The sequence below is a fragment of the Triturus cristatus genome, chromosome 8 (genome assembly GCF_964204655.1).
Source record: "Triturus cristatus chromosome 8, aTriCri1.1, whole genome shotgun sequence".
Lineage (NCBI taxonomy): Eukaryota > Metazoa > Chordata > Amphibia > Caudata > Salamandridae > Triturus > Triturus cristatus.
Genome location: NC_140591.1, coordinates 438,695,785 through 438,714,046, shown reverse-complemented (window position 1 = coordinate 438,714,046; position 18,262 = coordinate 438,695,785). Strand labels below are relative to the sequence as shown.

Sequence of the window (18,262 nt, the reverse complement as noted above, 5' to 3'; positions counted from 1 at the left end):
CTTGCCTTTCTATCTTATTAAAATTGCATTGTTGTAATTATTTTTCCGTTCTTCTATAACTTCCAAATGGAAAACCAAATGCTTCAAATGTATGAGTGTTGATGGCAAGTAGGTGTACTGGAGAGTCAAATTGAAGTCCGTCTGGTTTCAACATAGCATTTTCAATTGCCAGTTTGTAGTCTACCCTTTAACCCCTGTAGTACAAGCATAATGGTGATTATGAAGTGTTTAGTTAATGTGATTTCTGTACATTTTGCATTGTTGCCATGTTACACTTGCTACCAGGTTGACAAGTACATTTAATTTTTTTTGTTGTTTTATGTGCTCTCAGGAAAATGAACACTTCTACGTTGCAGATCTGATCATCGCAGCTTTTGAGAAGCTGAAATGCAGCCTGCAAAGTCCACCTCCTGAGCACGTAACAGTAGAAAGAGTAGACCTGCTCTGTGCATTTCCATCCGACATAGAATCTCACCGCTATGGGAGGAGCAAGACTCAGTCGGAGTCTGCTGCTTCGATAGATAGTGGCTATGAAGGTATATTTTAAACACACTTGACCCATTTCTAAACCCATTGTTTTCACCACTTGATAATCCTTAGTTCCCTCTTCTACCCCCTTTTTATCCGCATTCTTTTTATCCATGCTCAGTATTTCTCCTGTCCTTTCCCACAATATATTGTACTTACCAGGAGGAAATGGATAAGTCAGAAAATTTCACTCTTTTGGTCAGTTATGTTCTGTAGATGTTTTTCGAAGCATCTCTCTTCACACTTTGAATTTCTGGGTATTATGAGCACAAAATCTTTGCAGCAATAATAACTGCCTCTAGCATAATGAAAGCACCATTGTTTGAAATTGTTCAGTTTTACACTTGCGCTGAAATGTTTTATATGATTGTAAGTCGAAAACTGGGCCTTTAATCACATTCCTTTGACAGTATCAAGTTCCCTTTTCCTGCTATGGCGGCGGGGATAGAACATAAGACCCTTCTTTTCCTGAGTAGTTCGCTGTCCTGTGGCCCATGCCTCTTTCTGTCCTTCTGTCTCTTGCCCTGTTTGCAGCTCTGCCTTGTCCACTGAGTTTTAACTTGAATGGCCTAAAGATACTTGCATCACTTTTGACTCTACCTTGCTCACCGCTTTTATTCTCCTTTCTCATTCACCTTTACTCACCTTGGGTTAGTCTGTTCCTTGATTTTCCTTTTTCACAAAGTTCTCTTAAAAGCTCTGCTGGTCTCTTCTCACCCAGCTTTTCAGGAGCTCTGAGGCAGTGAAGATCATTTATATATGGTATATGTTGGATTGAGTGTCTCTAATGTGGTAAAACCAGTTGTGTTATTAATGGTTCCAGTTAGAAAAGAGCATGTGCAAATGCCTTAGCATTTATTGGCTCAGTATGTTATAGAGTGTGAACCAGTGGCAGCTCGATGTTTTTCAATGATGGAATGATTCATTGCAGAAAAACGTAGGAACATAATAAAAATGGGTATCCGTTTTACTTTCCTAAGGTTGCGCTGCTCTGCAACATACGCAGACATCCAAGCCAATTCCAGAACAAGATGGCTGTACTTGTCCCTCGGACGTTGAATCCGATGACGAATATGTAGTACTTGGTAAGATTTTCCACATTATTAAATGTACCTTCTCTACCTTTTTATGTATTTTTTTTTTCCTCTCCATCTGCAGTAAAAAAAAAAAAAAGACATAATTGTTAGTGAGGCAGAGGGACTTGAAGCGCCTTTGTAACTGATGAAAACCAGTGTATTAATTTCTGGGTCATAGTTTGCGTGGGTGAGGAGCTTGAAGGATATTCTTCTTTTGCTGGAGAGCATGTGGAGATCGCGGCCGTGTTGCGTGATGTGGTTGTGACAGGGGATGTCTAGGATCAGTCTTTCTGCGGCGATCTGGACGGTCTGGAGTTTGCGGAGGAGTTTCTTGAATCCAACGTAGAGGGTGTTGCAGTAGTCTTATCTGCTACTGACGAGGGCTTGTGTGACTGTTTTCCTGGATTTGGGTGGGATCCATCTGGATGTTTTTCGAAGTATGCGGAGGGTGTTGAAGCATGCCGAGGTTACGCTGTTGATCTGGTGGTTCATCGTGAGCGAAGAGTGAAGTATGATGCCGAGTTACATGTGTCGTCTTGGTGGGGGGGCGGGGGGAGGGGTCGAGCGTGGGGGTGGGGCACCAGGTGTTGTCCCATGCAGAGGTGGTGGAGCCAAGGATGAGGACTGTTTTCTCGGAGTGGAGTTTCAGGCTGCTCTTTATCCAGGTGGCGATGGCATTTATCCCTTCTTGGAAGTTGTCTGCTGATGTTATTGGTGAGGGAGAGGATGAGCTGGGTGTCGTCAGCATAGGAGGTTATGCTGAGCACGTGGTTCCTGGCAATGGTTGCGAGGGGGGCCATGTTGAAGAGGGTGGGGCTGAGAGAGGATCCGTGGGACACTCCACATCTGGTCTCTGTAGGTTCCGAGAGGTAGGGCGGGAGTTTGACTTGCTGAGTTCTGCCTGTGAGAAATGAGCATACCCAGTCCAGGGCTTTTCCGCTTATACCGGCGTCATGGAGTCTGGTGGCTACTGTGCGGTGGGAGATTGTGCCAGAAGCAACTTAGAGGTCCAGGAGGATGAGGGCTGCCATTTGGCCCTGGTTGAGGAGGGAGCGGATGTGGTCAGTGGCAGAGAGTAGGGCAGTCTTGGTGCTGTGGTTGCTGCAGAATTTGGTTGGGAGATGTCCAGGACATTGTTGGCTAGCTGGCTATTGACTTCCTTTTCGATGACCTTGGCTGCGAATCGAAGCAGGGAGATGAGCCTGAAGTTCTTGAGGTCTGTCGGGTCTGCGTTGGGTTTCTTCAGGAGGGGGTTGACTTTGGCATGTTTCCAGTCATCTGGGAATGTGGTGCTTTTGAGGGAGCAGTTGATCATCCAGCGTAGTCCGAGTGCAATGGCCGTGGCGGCTCTGTGAAAGATGTGGGGTGGGCAAGGATCTGAGGGTGCTCCAGAGTGGATGTTCTTCATGGTCTTTAGGGTGTCTTCTGTAGTGAGCGGTGTCCAGGTAAGCAGGGTCTGTTGTGTGGTTTTGCTGGGGGTGGGATCTGAAGCGGTGCGGAGCTCTTGGTTGTTGAAGTTGTCGTAGATCATCTTCATCTTGAAGTGAAGAAAGGTGCTCGTGTGTTGCAGAGGTTTTGGGGGTGTGGGGGGGTCTGTTGTTTTGCTGTTGGATTTGGTGAATTCCTTGATGATCGAGAAGTTATTTGGTATTGTGAATGTTGGTGACGATTCTGTCTTGGAGGAACAACTTCTTTGTGGATTTGATGAGTTGGTGGCGTACTGTGGTGATTAAGCAGAATCTTGTGGTCAACTATGGACAATCACTTAGCAAAATAGAAAATTACTGTAAAATCAGAGCTCGATTAAAATGACATTAATGAATCAATTTGAGGTATCTGACCTAAACTATGGCCAGTTCTCTGCTCATTTCATAAAGATAGTGCTGAATTAAATAGGGTGAAAATTAGCTACCAGTCTTTAAATCCTGTTTCAAGGGTACCTTCTGATACGTATGCTTCCAGAACACTAGCCTCCCACCATTAGACCAACAAATGCTAATTCAGGGTGTTTATCCATTTTTTTTACCTGCGGAAACTAAGGCTTTTAAAAAATAACAATAAAACAAAAGCTCATTGAATCACTCTCACATTAAGGTGAACTCCAAAGAGTCTTTGCATCTCGTTTTTTCCCTTCCTTTTTGCAATGTGTTGTCTTGGGGATGAAAGCATACAGATGTTATTTTTAGCTCTCTACACTGTCCCTTGAATTGCAATATTTAAGATCACCAGCGGATCCAAGCCCCCCCAAGAACATGTACCCAAGTACTGGACTTGCCTCTTGCAAGCCAATTGAATCTGGGTATTTAGGTGTATTTGTTGAATATATGCCACTAAGGACTGAGACTACCACATGTTTGGGGAGGCATTATCTTGAGGAAAATACCAAGCTCGCAGCGGCAGGCTAGTCACACAGCAAAAAAGATGTGCCCCATTCACATAAAGCCATAATCAAATGGCGTGAGTTCCAGCAACCTGAAAGGATGCCTATTTAAAGCCCATGTCCTCTCATACTGAGCATGCTGTTGTAGGTTCTGGGAAGAGTCTGACAAAAAACTAGCATCGTGTCCTACCCCATGGTCTTGAACTCAGTCAAAAACATTAAGTTAATACATTTGTGGCAGTCCGGATACCTTTAACAGCAGCCTTGTGTCCTTAAAGAAAGGTTGGGAGGTTGGGTTTATTGATATTTATTGAAGCCGCTGTAAATATAGGAAATAAATGTGTTTAGAGGATACCTGGGGAGGGAGGGCCATATGATTGTGCTCTATTTCCCCAACATGGATATTGCCATAGAAATTGTGTAAGATGGTGTTGCAGCCTGAGTGACACACCTTTGTTTGTATTTTTGCATATGTTGCCCCAATTCTTCAGATTCCTAGCAGCACCAATATTGATCTTGGCCATGTCCAAAGTAGAAAGTAGGGGAGGAAGGGTACTCTGATTGTTCAGGACCTGTGGATTTGAGTCTTTGTTGTGAGTCACTGCTTTAGTGAGAAATGTGTTCTAGTTAGCTGTTGTTCCTATGCCAGGTTTGTTTATTTGCTGGTTTCTTAACCTTGCTTCCACTTTTGAACAAAGCTCTAGGTTCTGTCCAGTGATCCTACAACTGCTAACTAGGTACAGTATCTGGTCACACCAAATGAGAACATGATTTAATGGACTATATGTCCTTAAATTCCACTGTATGAGCTACCAATTAAATTGCTGCACAGGTTGTCTCATTCATAATGAGGTATCCCTGCAGTGGTTCAGGTATTTCCTATTCGCCTCTTTTCCGGAATTTGAAAAATGTGTCAAGTTTACACTCTGGAGTAAAGAAACCTTGGCAACAGTAAACGTACTCAATGGTCCGCACTAATATTACCAAATTAAATGAAACCACTAAAGAAAAGACCATGTTTACAGGTGCCTCAATGAAAAGAGGGCTTGTCAGGAATGCAGAACATTTGTTCACTGGGGTCATTTTGGTCCATGCAGTCACTGAAGATGAAGGTAGAGTAGATCTGGGAAGGCTCAACAGCGAGCATCCTCATCATTTGACTGGTGTCTAAGGAGGAGACCTCGAGTCATTTCTGTTTCAAACTTGCCAGTGTCTCTCACCAGCTCCTGTCGTAATGTAGTGTTTTATAGCTGAAGGAGAAAGGAGACTATCTGGTGGTTATAGTTTTATTTAACAAAATGTTTTGCATGAGTCATTTCTAGGCAGAGTTGGTCTTAATGTGAAAACTTCCAAGCAATGCAATTTTGCGAAAATGAACAAGTGTCAGTAAGTAACTAGTGTCTAAAGTGTTTTTATATGCATCTGTTGTGAGTTAATGTTCTTGTTTTTCCCTCCAATAGAATTGGAAGATTATGAAAAGGCAGTATCTGGGTCTCCATGCCCTCAAGACATAGCGGAAAGGTAGTGTTTTTAACTTATTGGGGATTTCCTAAATATACAGAAATGTATCTGAGATGCAAAACCTTAACCTGCACTAGTTACAACAAAGCAAGTAATTTCACTTCTCGTTTCAGATCCTCTTATTTGCCCGTCTCAAACTCTGCTGAAGTAACGGCACAACAGCTGTATAGGAATTTCCGAAAGTGCTGGCGGCAGTTAGAGAAAGACTGTCAAATGGCTGCTCCACTAAAAGGCACTAAGCAAAATGTATGTGTTCAAAGAATGACAATAGGGAAACATTGATCTCTCTAAATGATATTTCAAGCTTCCTGGATGGTGGTGCTTGTTTAATGGATGCCTGTCCTAATTCTTTTCTTTTCAAGCACATATTTACTCTCACAGAATGAATGAATGCTGTAAATTGTAGTGGAAAGTCTTAGTTTGTACTTACTTCATGCTTGCCCTAATGTTATATGTACAGAGTGGATGCATTGAGTGTAAGCTTCCCATTATGGAATGAGTAAGTCTGCCTTAACCTAGAGTGGTCACAGAAACAAAATGCAGCTGATTGTTGATCTACTAGGTTTGTTTAATTTTTGTCTGTAGAAAAAATTGCATCTGGGCATGAACTGCTGCAGTTAACCTCCTATTAGCACAGTGCAGAATTACCCAATAAGATTTTTTATATAAACTCTAGGAATGATAACCCTCTGAGGGGACTACACTGAAAACTGTGTTTGGTAGGAGGGTGAACAAGACTTAGTTGACTACGTTTGTTTGGGTACTTTCCTCAAAATATTTTCTTGTCAGTTTAGACTATTTTCAATAGACCAAAGCAAATGCTTCTGTACTATTGAATATTGGTCATCCTATTGTAATCTAAAATATTGTCAGAATATTTGTTGTTTTGCAGCATCAGTTATCCTAGACTCGTGCTTAGAATACTTCTGCCAAGTTGTGGTTGGGTGGGTAAAAAGTATCTTGTAAATTTCAAAATGATTTTTGTGGTGGATGTTGATAGAAGCAATAAGAACAGATGATGGACGGAATGCTGAACAAAGCACGCATTCACCCCAGTTATAGAGCTGGGTTTAATCCATTTTTTTTGCTCATCACGCCACCCCAGTTTGGACCCGGCCATATGCAAATCAGTCTTGACCCTGCTCCTCATCGGAACGGTCCAGCCCAAATTGCCATGTCAGGTCCTCCCTGGACCGGAAACAAGCTTCCTGGGACCAGTTTTGAGGTATTGCCCCTCACCAGCCAGGCTAGCTTGAATCCAGTGGCACTGTGAGCACGGGACTCGCGCCTAGCCATGTCCTTCCGACTTAAGGCGACAAAAGCAACAGACCATGGACGGAATGCTGAAAAATGCAAGCATTCAGTCACAGATCTAGGTTTAAACTATTGTTTTTTTTCCCTCACCACGTCCCCCCTCCCCCCTTCCACCCCAAGTTTGGAGCCTTCCATTTGCAAATCAGTATTGACCCTGCTCCTCATGGGAACAGTCCACCCCGAATATTGGGTAAAAAGTATCTTGTAAATTTAAAAAGAGTTTAGTAATGGGTGTTGACCAGGGACATGTCTAAGGGTATGATTACAGATAGTCAATGAAAATTAAGCTATAGCATCAAGCTGAGACTGAATTTGGTGGTTTCCATTCCAGAATGTAAAATAAGCAAATTACAATTTAATCTAGGATGCCATTCTTGCCTGTGAGATGAGATTTAAATGCATGGATATTTGTAATACTAGGTCACATTTCGTGGTTCGGAAGCTGTTCCAGCACTTTTGAATGCCAACAAGATATCTCTAGAGTAAAGCTATTCATGAAAACCCTTTATCATCTTAAGTGTTTATTTTGGTATACTTGAGCTATGTTGTTCGTTAGTTTGCTGTTGAAATGGTGGTAGTTTTCCTTTTATTTCATTCACCACAACATTGTGGGCACTTTCTGTCTTTAAAAAACAAAGACCTTGGAGGCAAAAATATAAACAGTTAAACTTCATCCCAAAGTTATTATCCAATGATGCTAGTCTGATTGTTGAGAGGCAAGGGCTGCAAGGTTTACATGGTATATTTTAGCAAAGGATGTTTTTGAAGTAAACTAAAAACAAACCGTGAATGTTTTCTGCCAGAAATAGTAGACAACCATTGTTTTTACTCTTTTAGGTTGCATATAAAAGTGAACGGACGATGGAATTTGAGTCCAGTGTAAGCCTGGTCAAAGAAATAAAATTGAAGTCCAAGTGTCGAGGTTCTTGTGAATGGGCCCCACCAAGATTTCAAATTATATTTAATATTCATCCATCTCGGAAGTAAGTGTTCCAGGACTCGCTCACAATGTGTTTACTTCTGTTTAAAACTTTTTCTATGCACATCTTTTTGTGTTTTATCAAATATAAACAAGCAATGTCTGTATATAAAAATTTAAGTATTTGATGAAAAAGGGTCTTCAAAAATGGATTTGCTGATGCTTTTTTCTTGATTTTAATTTTTTTTATTTTTTATAATTGTAAATACATTGAGAGAATGCAGGTTCATCTCATTTCAGGGCCGATGTCAGCAGTAGGATGTCATTTATTCTGCCCTTTGTGCATTTTGTCTGAGTGAATGTACCAGTACAGAATTATTTGTGCACTAGTAAAGGAGAGCTTTTTAAATCTGATATTGCATGTTTAACAAACTCTTACTATACTGAACACATTTTCAATACTGGTGATGTTTAAAAAGAATTCAGCAATTAAATATCCTATAGTCCTGGTAAAAAATCACAGTTAAAATGAATGACAAACACATTCATTATTTTGCAATGTACTTATGTCTTGGAAATCATTGGCACTTTACTGTGGAGTCACCCACTACCTAAATTTAGTTGTGTATGTTTAAATGTGTCGCTATGTCCTGAAATGAGCATTTCGAAAAAGTGCTAGAGACATGTTGGTATGCTCCATATACTTTTGCAAGATACCTTTGCCAACCATCACATCTTTGTATCTATAGTTTAGGCACTGAGACACTCTGTAGTGGGGAATCAGTTATCTCTGTTGTCAATATTGTACTAGTTGTCAAAGTTAGCAGTGGAGACTCCAAATAGCTCTGAAAGCCCCTCCACCCCCATCCCTTTCTAACGAAGTATTATATTGTGGATATGTTTATATTTATAGGAAGAACAGGCTGTCAATAATATTGAAGCATCAAGTATTTGATGGCATTTTTAAAAGAGATAAATGAATGTAGCTCCAGTGTTAAATTCGGTAAATTTGTTCAGAGCTGCAGATTTTATAGAATTATTGTGAGTATGTTTCTGATTCCGGGTGGGCAATGATATTTTATTATATACGGGATTGGGGGGGTACAGCACTGAAACATTTGAAGATCATTCTTTTAGTTGCTAAATCTCACCAGGATATACACATATCAGACTTCAGAATTCAACACAGAAATTGGATTGCCTCACTTCTGGTGAACTTGCAATTAAGTTCAATAAATGATAGCTGGATGTAATATAGTTCATTTTTGTTTCCTTTATGCAGGAGAGATGATGTGGTAGCAGCACAGTATTTTCGTTGTGCTGGTTGCGGTACCGAGGTAGAACCAAGTAAGTATTTTCTTGCAGATAATTACCTCTTTTTTCTGTGTTTGGAAGTGTCCATCTGTTAGACCTGTCAGCCCTTTGGGTGGTCCCTCCTCTCCATTATTTATTTTGTCCCACTTTCGCCTCAAGCCCTGTTAGTATTTTTCCTTTTTGGGAACCACCAGACTTTTTAGTATTGATGCAGATTCAGGGAGCCATTTTATCTACCCCTGGAACTTCTGTCTGAGGGCCTGGAGCACAAAATGGTGGCCACCTGTGACCTCATCAGAACCCACTGGAACCTACTAGAACCTTCTGCAACATTCTGGAGCCCTGTGACAGTTGGAGGCGGTTTAGAATGTTGGGAAGCTAAGACAGAGAGTTGGCAGTTGGAGCTGGCAGTTGGCACCTGACTGGTGAAGAGAGAGCAGCAGAAACCTGAAGGAGGAAGGAGTGAGGCAGCAGGGGTGGAAACTTGTGCCTGGAGTGGGGTCCATAAACCCACCCTTGATACTAGTCCCTACTGACTGAGCCCAGCCTGGAGCCCTGTGTGGGAAGAAGCAAGAAAAACCATCTTAAGGACCTGGACAGCAGGAACAGGCCTTAGAAGCAAAGAACAGCAAAGTCCTGACCTGATTATTGGTTTTCCTGGAGTCCGACGTCGAGAAGCCTAGAGACCCGGAGCCCGAGGTGGAGAAGCGGCGCTGACTGGAAAAGCAGACGTCGTACCCGGAGCCGCCAGAGGTCGAGAGAGGGCGCCGACGGAGGTCGTAGAGAGTACCAGAGGTCGAGGAGGAAGTCACCCGAGGTCGAGTGAGCGGCGTCGGCGGGGGAGTGAAGTCCGCCCTCCGGAGTCGCCGGAGACCGAGGTGAAGCGTGCCGGAGGTCGGGAGTGGAGATCGCACTCCGGAGTCGCCGGAACCTGAGGAGAGGAGCACCGGAGGTTGGGAGTGGAGGTCGCACTCCGGAGTCGCCGGAACCTGAGGAGAGGAGCACCGGAGGTCGGGAGTGGGGATCGCACTCCGGAGCCGCCGGAAGTCGACATCGAGTCAAGGCCGGCCGACGTCATCGAACCTGAGGTCGCCATCGGACCGGAGCCGCCTGAAGTCGACATCGAGCCAAGACTGCCCGACGTCATCGAACCGGAGGACGAGATCGAGCCGAGGCCGCCGACATCGAACCGGAACCGCCTACCGGCGTCGTAAAGAACTGACATTGCGCCGAGGCCGCCGACATCGAACCGGAACCGCCTCACGGCGTCGACACGACTCCAGCGGCGTCGGAGCTTCAGAAAAAGGGCAGTAAGTGGAATAGAGGGCGCCTAAGGCCCTGTGGAATCCTGAGAGACTACCCTAGGGGCTAGAGAGGTGCTGGAACCTGCTTGATTGTGCCAGGGGTGAGCTGAGACTAATTCAGAGGGGTTGTGTAGAGTGAGAGAGCCAGGTCTCTAGAATTCCCCCCCCTTTATCTACCTCAGTTTAGGCCTCAGCCTTGTCCAAGCCAGGGAGTAGACACCCTCAAGCCATCCATCTAACCACAAGCTGTGACTGGGCCAAATCAGCCCATAGAAATCTAAATGTGATCTGATTCTATAAGTGTCACTGTCAGCTTTTAATTATTTATTGAGAGCACTGTATTTATTGTATTTAACCTATTTATTGCTTCACTGTATTTATTGTTCCACAGTATTTATTGTCGCACAATATTTATTGGCTTGCAGTATTTATTGCCTCATAATATTTAATTGCCTGTATGTAATGCACTTATATTTATGCCTTAATTATTTATGATCTCCCCTATTTATTGAATCATTAAGACAGTATTTATTTGACGTACCCTTCCACAGAAAAAGCCTTGTATATGGTGATTGTGTTATTATTTATTTAATCAGCAACTAAGAGAAAAAGAAGATAAACAGATATTTTCATAATTTTTACGGTGTAGAGTCGTTTTTGGAACGGATGCACGCATGGTTATTGTATGGGTATGACGTATGCTTAGCACGGTGCCTGATTCCTGACCACTCGAGCCAAGCTACCGCTGTGTATGTCTGGAGAGACCCCGTTACCACCACCCTTTCCGGTGTGGGAGTGGAGTATTTCCAACATTAATTGGTGTTCAGTGGTGGGATAGAGCTGTGCCTACGTATACTCGACAATAACTGTGGGTAGTCCATAGGCCTACACCGGGAGTTTTCTCAAAGCGGCCTTCCTAATTGTGAGTTTTTGTTTTTTCCAATTTACTCTGGTGGTGGGAGGAGGTATTATATAAGGTACCCCCCTGCATAGTTACTGCAAATAACTGTCCTCTGACCTGAGTGGGCAAGATGGAGTTTGTACTGGAGAATTTAGAAACGTACACTGTGGCCCAACTCAGGGAGTTTTGTCAGCGGGAGGGGGTGTATTGTCCCCCAGGAGCAAAGAAGGGTGCACTCCAAACCAGCTTAAGGGCTTGGGGGGAGGCACGACGGGAAAGCAAGGCTGAGGAGGAGGACAGGGATAGAGAGCCCGACAGTGAGGGAGCTGGTTTGTACCAACCTGAGGTGGGGAACCTAGTAGCGGGGCCCAGAACCATTTCCAGGAAGGGCAGCAGTGCCTCTAGCGGTGGCTTGTCTGAAGTGGAGTTAACAGACCGGAGGGAGAAAAGACAGCTCACATGGGACTTAGCAAGGCTGGAGAAAGAGAAGGAGGAACAGAGGATGGCTCATGAGCTAAGGCTGAAAGAGATAGATCTTCAGATCCTAAGAATCGGGGCACAAACTGTTCCTAACGGTGGCAGCGAAGAACGAGAGTACACCAGGGAACCCAAACCCTACCTGCCAAAGGACATAGTAGCTAGCTATGGGGCGGGTGACGATATCGCCAAGTGGCTAGCGGCCTATGAGGTCTCGTTAAGGGCCCATGGGGTTCCAGAGAAGTACTGGGGAGCGGGATTGTACAAGTACATGCCTCCAGCTGGTAGGGATGCATTATTGGCCCTCGAGGAGGATGAGCAGACCCACCACCCCTCCATGAAGCTGGCGCTCATAAGAAAGTTTGGACTAACACCCGAAAAGTACAGACAGAAGTTCAGGGGTAGTCACAAACTGGGCACACAGAATTGGGTGGACTTCCTGGACTATGCAAAGAAGGCACTAGAGGGTTGGATTCAGGGCAGTGAAGTGAGGAACTACGAGGGGTTGTTTGATCTAGTACTGAAGGAACACCTGCTCGAGAAATGTTTCCCTGAACTGCGTCAACACCTGGTGGATAGCAAGCTGACCAATCCCCGGAAGCTTGCTGAGGAGGCGGACATTTGGGCTAGTACCCGGGTGTCCACAAGGGGGACTGGAGGGGATACTCAAAAGGCCGGACAGGGCGCCCCCCAGAAGAAAGAGGGAGGGGAAAAGAAAAAGGAGTTCTCCAAAGGCCCCCAAAATAACTTCCAAGGGAAGGGAACAGGATTCACCCCTAGGGCTAACCCACCCAGAAACCCTAATCCTGGCCAGAGTCAGCAGCCAAGGGTTGTCCATTGCTACGAGTGCGGTGGCGTTGGACACTACAAGGGAGACGCGAAGTGCCCGAAACGACTACCCCCTCCCATTGGAGGAAAGGCCCCCGGAGTAGCTAGTGTAGTGCTCGGGGAGGAGATGCCCTTAACTAAGGGGAGGGAGTGGGCGGGTGTCACTTTAGTGTCCCTGGGAGAACGGGAGATGGTTCCTAAGATCCAGGTGCCCGCAAATACCGTAAAGTATGGGCAGTGGGTCACCATCAACGGCCAAAGAGGGGAGGCTCTGAGAGACACAGGAGCCAGTATGACTATGGTACGTAGCCAACTGGTGTCTCCAGAGCAGGTAATTCCCGATGTACTCCACCCAGCCGCGATGGCTGACGGCAGAACAGGCCACTATCCGGTGGCCGAGGTTCCCTTTGAATGGGAGGGGGTTGCAGGTTCACTTCGAGTTGCCGTAAGCCCTGCCGTGCCAGTCGATTGTCTACTGGGGAATGACATGGAGCACAATGCTTGGAAGGAGGTGGAATACCGGACTCATACTGAGATGCTGGGTACACCTGACTGGGCCTGTGTGAGCACAGGGTCCGCGACTACCCGGAGAGGGAGTTCGTTTCGGCTGGAGCCTGGAACAAAGGCCCAGCCAGCTGCCAGTCAAGGGAAGAACCGAGGACAGGAGGAGCCTGCCTCGGCGTCCACACCCCGTAGGACGGATAGGCCACCGGAGGTGGTGGACCAGGAGTCTGCGGTGGGGGACGTTACCAAACTGGAGGACCTACCCATCCCGGCCGAGTGGCACGTGGAGGGAGGCCCGTCCAGGGAGGAATTCTGCCAGGGCCAGAGGGAGTGCCCTACCCTTGAGGGGCTGAGGCGACAGGCCGAAGCCCAGGCAGCAGGGAACGTTGAAGGGAACTACAGTGTTTACTGGGAGGATGGCCTCCTCTACAGTGAACCCAAGGCACCCCTACATGGATCGTCACGAGCCTTGGTAGTCCCTCAACGTTATCGAGCCTTCCTTCTGGAGTTGGCTCACGAGATCCCCTTGGCAGGACACCTGGGGCAAGACAAGACCTTCGCCCGTCTTGTCCCACACTTTTATTGGCCTCAAATGAAAGTGTCGTCCGATACCTACTGCCGGACATGTGTGTCTTGCCAAGCCAGTGGGAAAACAGGGGTGAAGCTGAAAGCTCCCCTGGAACCACTTCCGGTCGTTAGCACCCCCTTTGAAAGGGTGGGCATCGACATTGTGGGTCCGTTAGATCCACCTACTACAGCTGGTCACAGGTTTATCCTGGTTCTGGTGGATCATGCCACACGGTACCCAGAGGCAATACCTCTGAGGACCATAACAGCACCTGTTGTGGCTAGGGCCCTGATGGGAATCTTTACCCGAGTGGGTTTTCCCAAGGAAGTTGTGTCCGACAGGGGGACCAACTTCATGTCAGCGTACATGCGGGCCATGTGGAAGGAGTGTGGAGTGACCTACCGGTTCACAACTCCTTACCACCCCCAGACCAATGGTCTGGTGGAGAGGTTGAACAAAACCTTGAAAGGCATGATCAGAAGTCTGCCTGAAAGCCTGCGGAGGAAATGGGACGTCCTCCTACCCTGTTTACTCTTTTCCTACAGGGAAGTGCCACAGAAGGGAGTGGGCTTCAGCCCCTTCGAGCTTCTGTATGGGCACCCTGTACGTGGACCTCTCAACCTGGTGAGAGACGGATGGGAAAGAACTCCCAGAAAGCTTCCCCAGGATGTGGTGAGCTACATGCTGGCCTTCCGGAGCCAAATGGCTAAGTTGTGGAAGCAAGCTTCTGACAACTTGGAAGCCAGCCAAGCAGTGATGAAGGCGTGGTATGACCACAATGCTCACCCGGTGGAGTTGGAGCCTGGCCAGAAGGTGTGGGTGATCGAACCAGGAGAGCTTAGCGCCCTCCAGGATCACTGGTCAGGACCCTTTGAGGTGTTGGAGAAGAAGGGTAAGGCTACCTACTTGGTGGACCTGAAGACCCCTCGTCAGCCCCTACGGGTGCTGCACGCCAACCGCCTCAAACCCCACCACGAGAGGCCCGAAGTCATCTTGATGATGGTGACTGACGGAGCAGAGGACGCGGAAAGCGAGCCTCTCCCAGATTTGTTTGCGTCTCAAGAGAAGGATGGGTCGGTGCAGGGAGTGATTCTCTCCCCATCTCTAACTCCTGAACAGCAGGAGGACTGCCGCCAGGTCCTGGGGCAGTACTCTTCGTTGTTCTCCCTTGTCCCGGGTAGGACTCACCTGTGCGTCCATGACGTGGACACAGGAGACAGCCCACCTGTGAAGTCCAAGATCTACCGGATGTCAGACAAGGTGAAGGCCAGCATTCACAGTGAAGTCACTAAGATGCTGGAGCTAGGAGTGATCGAACCTTCTAGCAGCCCCTGGTCCAGTCCGGTGGTGTTAGTACCAAAAGCTGCACCACCGGGTGCCCAACCGGAACTGAGGTTCTGTGTGGACTACCGGGGACTGAATTCAGTAACCAAAACTGATGCTCATCCGATCCCTAGGGCGGATGAATTGATTGACCGGCTGGGAGCTGCCCAATATCTAAGTACCTTTGACCTTACTTCTGGGTACTGGCAGATCTCTTTGACTGATGGAGCAAGGGAAAGGTCAGCCTTCTCCACGCACAATGGCCCCTACCAGTTCTGTGTGATGCCCTTTGGGCTCAAGAACGCACCTGCCACGTTTCAGCGCCTGGTAAACCAGATCCTCACCGGAATGGAGAGTTTCTCTGCTGCTTATCTGGATGACATAGCCGTCTTCAGTAACAGCTGGGAGGATCACTTGCGTCACCTGCAAGCTGTTCTCCAGGCCCTGAGACAAGCTGGATTGACGATCAAGGCCAGCAAGTGCCAGATCGGGCAGGGGTCGGTAGTGTACCTTGGACACTTGGTGGGTAGGGGAGCGGTGCAACCCCTCCAGGCGAAGATCGAGGCCATCATGGCCTGGGAACCCCCCAAGACACAGACTGAGGTCCGAGCTTTTCTGGGCCTCACGGGATATTACCGCCGCTTCGTGAAGGGGTACGGTACCATTGTAGCCCCCCTCACGGAGCTCACGTCCAAGAAACCACCTCAACGGGTAGTCTGGACGGAGGCTTGTCAGCAGGCCTTTGTGAGACTGAAGAAAGCCATGTGCGAGGCCCCGGTCTTAAGGGCCCCAGACTTTTCCAAGGAGTTCATTGTCCAGACAGATGCATCAGAACATGGCATTGGGGCAGTGTTATCGCAACTCAATGAAGAGGGTCTGGATCAACCCGTGGTCTTCCTATCCCGGAGACTACTTCCCAGGGAACAGAAGTGGAGTGCAATAGAGCGTGAAGCCTTTGCAGTGGTATGGGCTCTGAAGAAGTTGCGGCCATACCTGTTTGGCTCGCACTTCCTGGTTCAGACCGACCACAGACCCCTTTGTTGGCTGATGCAGATGAAGGGGGAGAATCCCAAGTTGTTGAGGTGGTCTATTTCCCTACAGGGAATGGACTTTCAGGTGGAACATCGGCCTGGAGTGGACCACGCCAATGCAGACGGTCTCTCAAGGTATTTCCGCCTTAGTGATGAGAACTCCCAAGGGGTTGGGTAGCTCTCCCCACTTTCAGCTGGGGGGGGACGCGTGTTAGACCTGTCAGCCCTTTGGGTGGTCCCTCCTCTCCATTATTTATTTTGTCCCACTTTCGCCCTAAGCCCTGTTAGTATTTTTCCTTTTTGGGAACCACCAGACTTTTTAGTATTGATGCAGATTCAGGGAGCCATTTTATCTACCCCTGGAACTTCTGTCTGAGGGCCAGGAGCACAAAATGGTGGCCACCTGTGACATCATCAGAACCCACTGGAACCTACTAGAACCTTCTGCAACATTCTGGAGCCCTGTGACAGTTGGAGGCGGTTTAGAATGTTGGGAAGCTAAGACAGAGAGTTGGCAGTTGGAGCTGGCAGTTGGCACCTGACTGGTGAAGAGAGAGCAGCAGAAACCTGAAGGAGGAAGGAGTGAGGCAGCAGGGGTGGAAACTTGTGCCTGGAGTGGGGTCCATAAACCCACCCTTGATACTAGTCCCTACTGACTGAGCCCAGCCTGGAGCCCTGTGTGGGAAGAAGCAAGAAAAACCATCTTAAGGACCTGGACAGCAGGAACAGGCCTTAGAAGCAAAGAACAGCAAAGTCCTGACCTGATTATTGGTTTTCCTGGAGTCCGACGTCGAGAAGCCTAGAGACCCGGAGCCCGAGGTGGAGAAGCGGCGCTGACTGGAAAAGCAGACGTCGTACCCGGAGCCGCCAGAGGTCGAGAGAGGGCGCCGACGGAGGTCGTAGAGAGTACCAGAGGTCGAGGAGGAAGTCACCCGAGGTCGAGTGAGCGGCGTCGACGGGGGAGTGAAGTCCGCCCTCCGGAGTCGCCGGAGACCGAGGTGAAGCGTGCCGGAGGTCGGGAGTGGAGATTGCACTCCGGAGTCGCCGGAACCTGAGGAGAGGAGCACCGGAGGTTGGGAGTGGAGGTCGCACTCCGGAGTCGCCGGAACCTGAGGAGAGGAGCACCGGAGGTCGGGAGTGGGGATCGCACTCCGGAGCCGCCGGAAGTCGACATTGAGTCAAGGCCGGCTGACGTCATCGAACCTGAGGTCGCCATCGGACCGGAGCCGCCTGAAGTCGACATTGAGTCAAGGCCGGCCGACGTCATCGAACCTGAGGTCGCCATCGGACCGGAGCCGCCTGAAGTCGACATCGAGCCAAGACTGCCCGACGTCATCGAACCGGAGGACGAGATCGAGCCGAGGCCGCCGACATTGAACCGGAACCGCCTACCGGCGTCGTCAAGAACTGACATTGCGCCGAGGCCGCCGACATCGAACCGGAACCGCCTCACGGCGTCGACACGACTCCAGCGGCGCCGGAGCTTCAGAAAAAGGGCAGTAAGTGGAATAGAGGGCGCCTAAGGCCCTGTGGAATCCTGAGAGACTACCCTAGGGGCTAGAGAGGTGCTGGAACCTGCTTGATTGTGCCAGGGGTGAGCTGAGACTAATTCAGAGGGGTTGTGTAGAGTGAGGGAGCCAGGTCTCTAGAATTCCCCCCCCCTATATCTACCTCAGTTTAGGCCTCAGCCTTGTCCAAGCCAGGGAGTAGACACCCTCAAGCCATCCATCTAACCACAAGCTGTGACTGGGCCAAATCAGCCCATAAAAATCTAAATGTGATCTGATTCTATAAGTGTCACTGTCTGCTTTTAATTATTTATTGAGAGCACTGTATTTATTGTATTTAACCTATTTATTGCTTCACTGTATTTATTGTTCAACAGTATTTATTGTCGCACAATATTTATTGGCTTGCAGTATTTATTGCCTCATAATATTTAATTGCCTGTATGTAATGCACTTATATTTATGCATTAATTATTTATGATCTCCCCTATTTATTGAATCATTAAGACAGTATTTATTTGACGTACCCTTCCACAGAAAAAGCCTTGTATATGGTGATTGTGTTATTTATTTAATCAGCAACTAAGAGAAAAAGAAGATAAACAGAGACCCCGTTACCACCACCCTTTCCGGTGTGGGAGTGGAGTATTTCCAACACCATCCTACTAGTGTTAAATGGCTTCCTGATGGTGTGATAACCAGTATAATACATTGTGAATTTTCTTCTTTGCTGCCTGCGGTCTGGTAACATTTAAAAACAAAATCA

At 47.5% G+C, this 18,262-nt stretch overlaps 1 protein-coding gene across 2 annotated transcripts in view; it reads left to right on the top strand.

Annotated features, from left to right (window-relative positions):
• RUBCNL (rubicon like autophagy enhancer) overlaps positions 1-18,262 on the top strand; it is an 82,777-nt gene that overhangs the window by 46,191 nt on the left and 18,324 nt on the right. For both annotated transcript variants that reach the window (XM_085621843.1, XM_085621842.1), the window contains exons 5-10: positions 332-536; positions 1,509-1,613; positions 5,445-5,505; positions 5,619-5,751; positions 7,657-7,802; positions 9,021-9,085. In XM_085621843.1, coding sequence (XP_085477969.1) covers positions 332-536; positions 1,509-1,613; positions 5,445-5,505; positions 5,619-5,751; positions 7,657-7,802; positions 9,021-9,085 — 715 coding nt within the window. The remainder of the gene's footprint in view (positions 1-331; positions 537-1,508; positions 1,614-5,444; positions 5,506-5,618; positions 5,752-7,656; positions 7,803-9,020; positions 9,086-18,262) is intronic.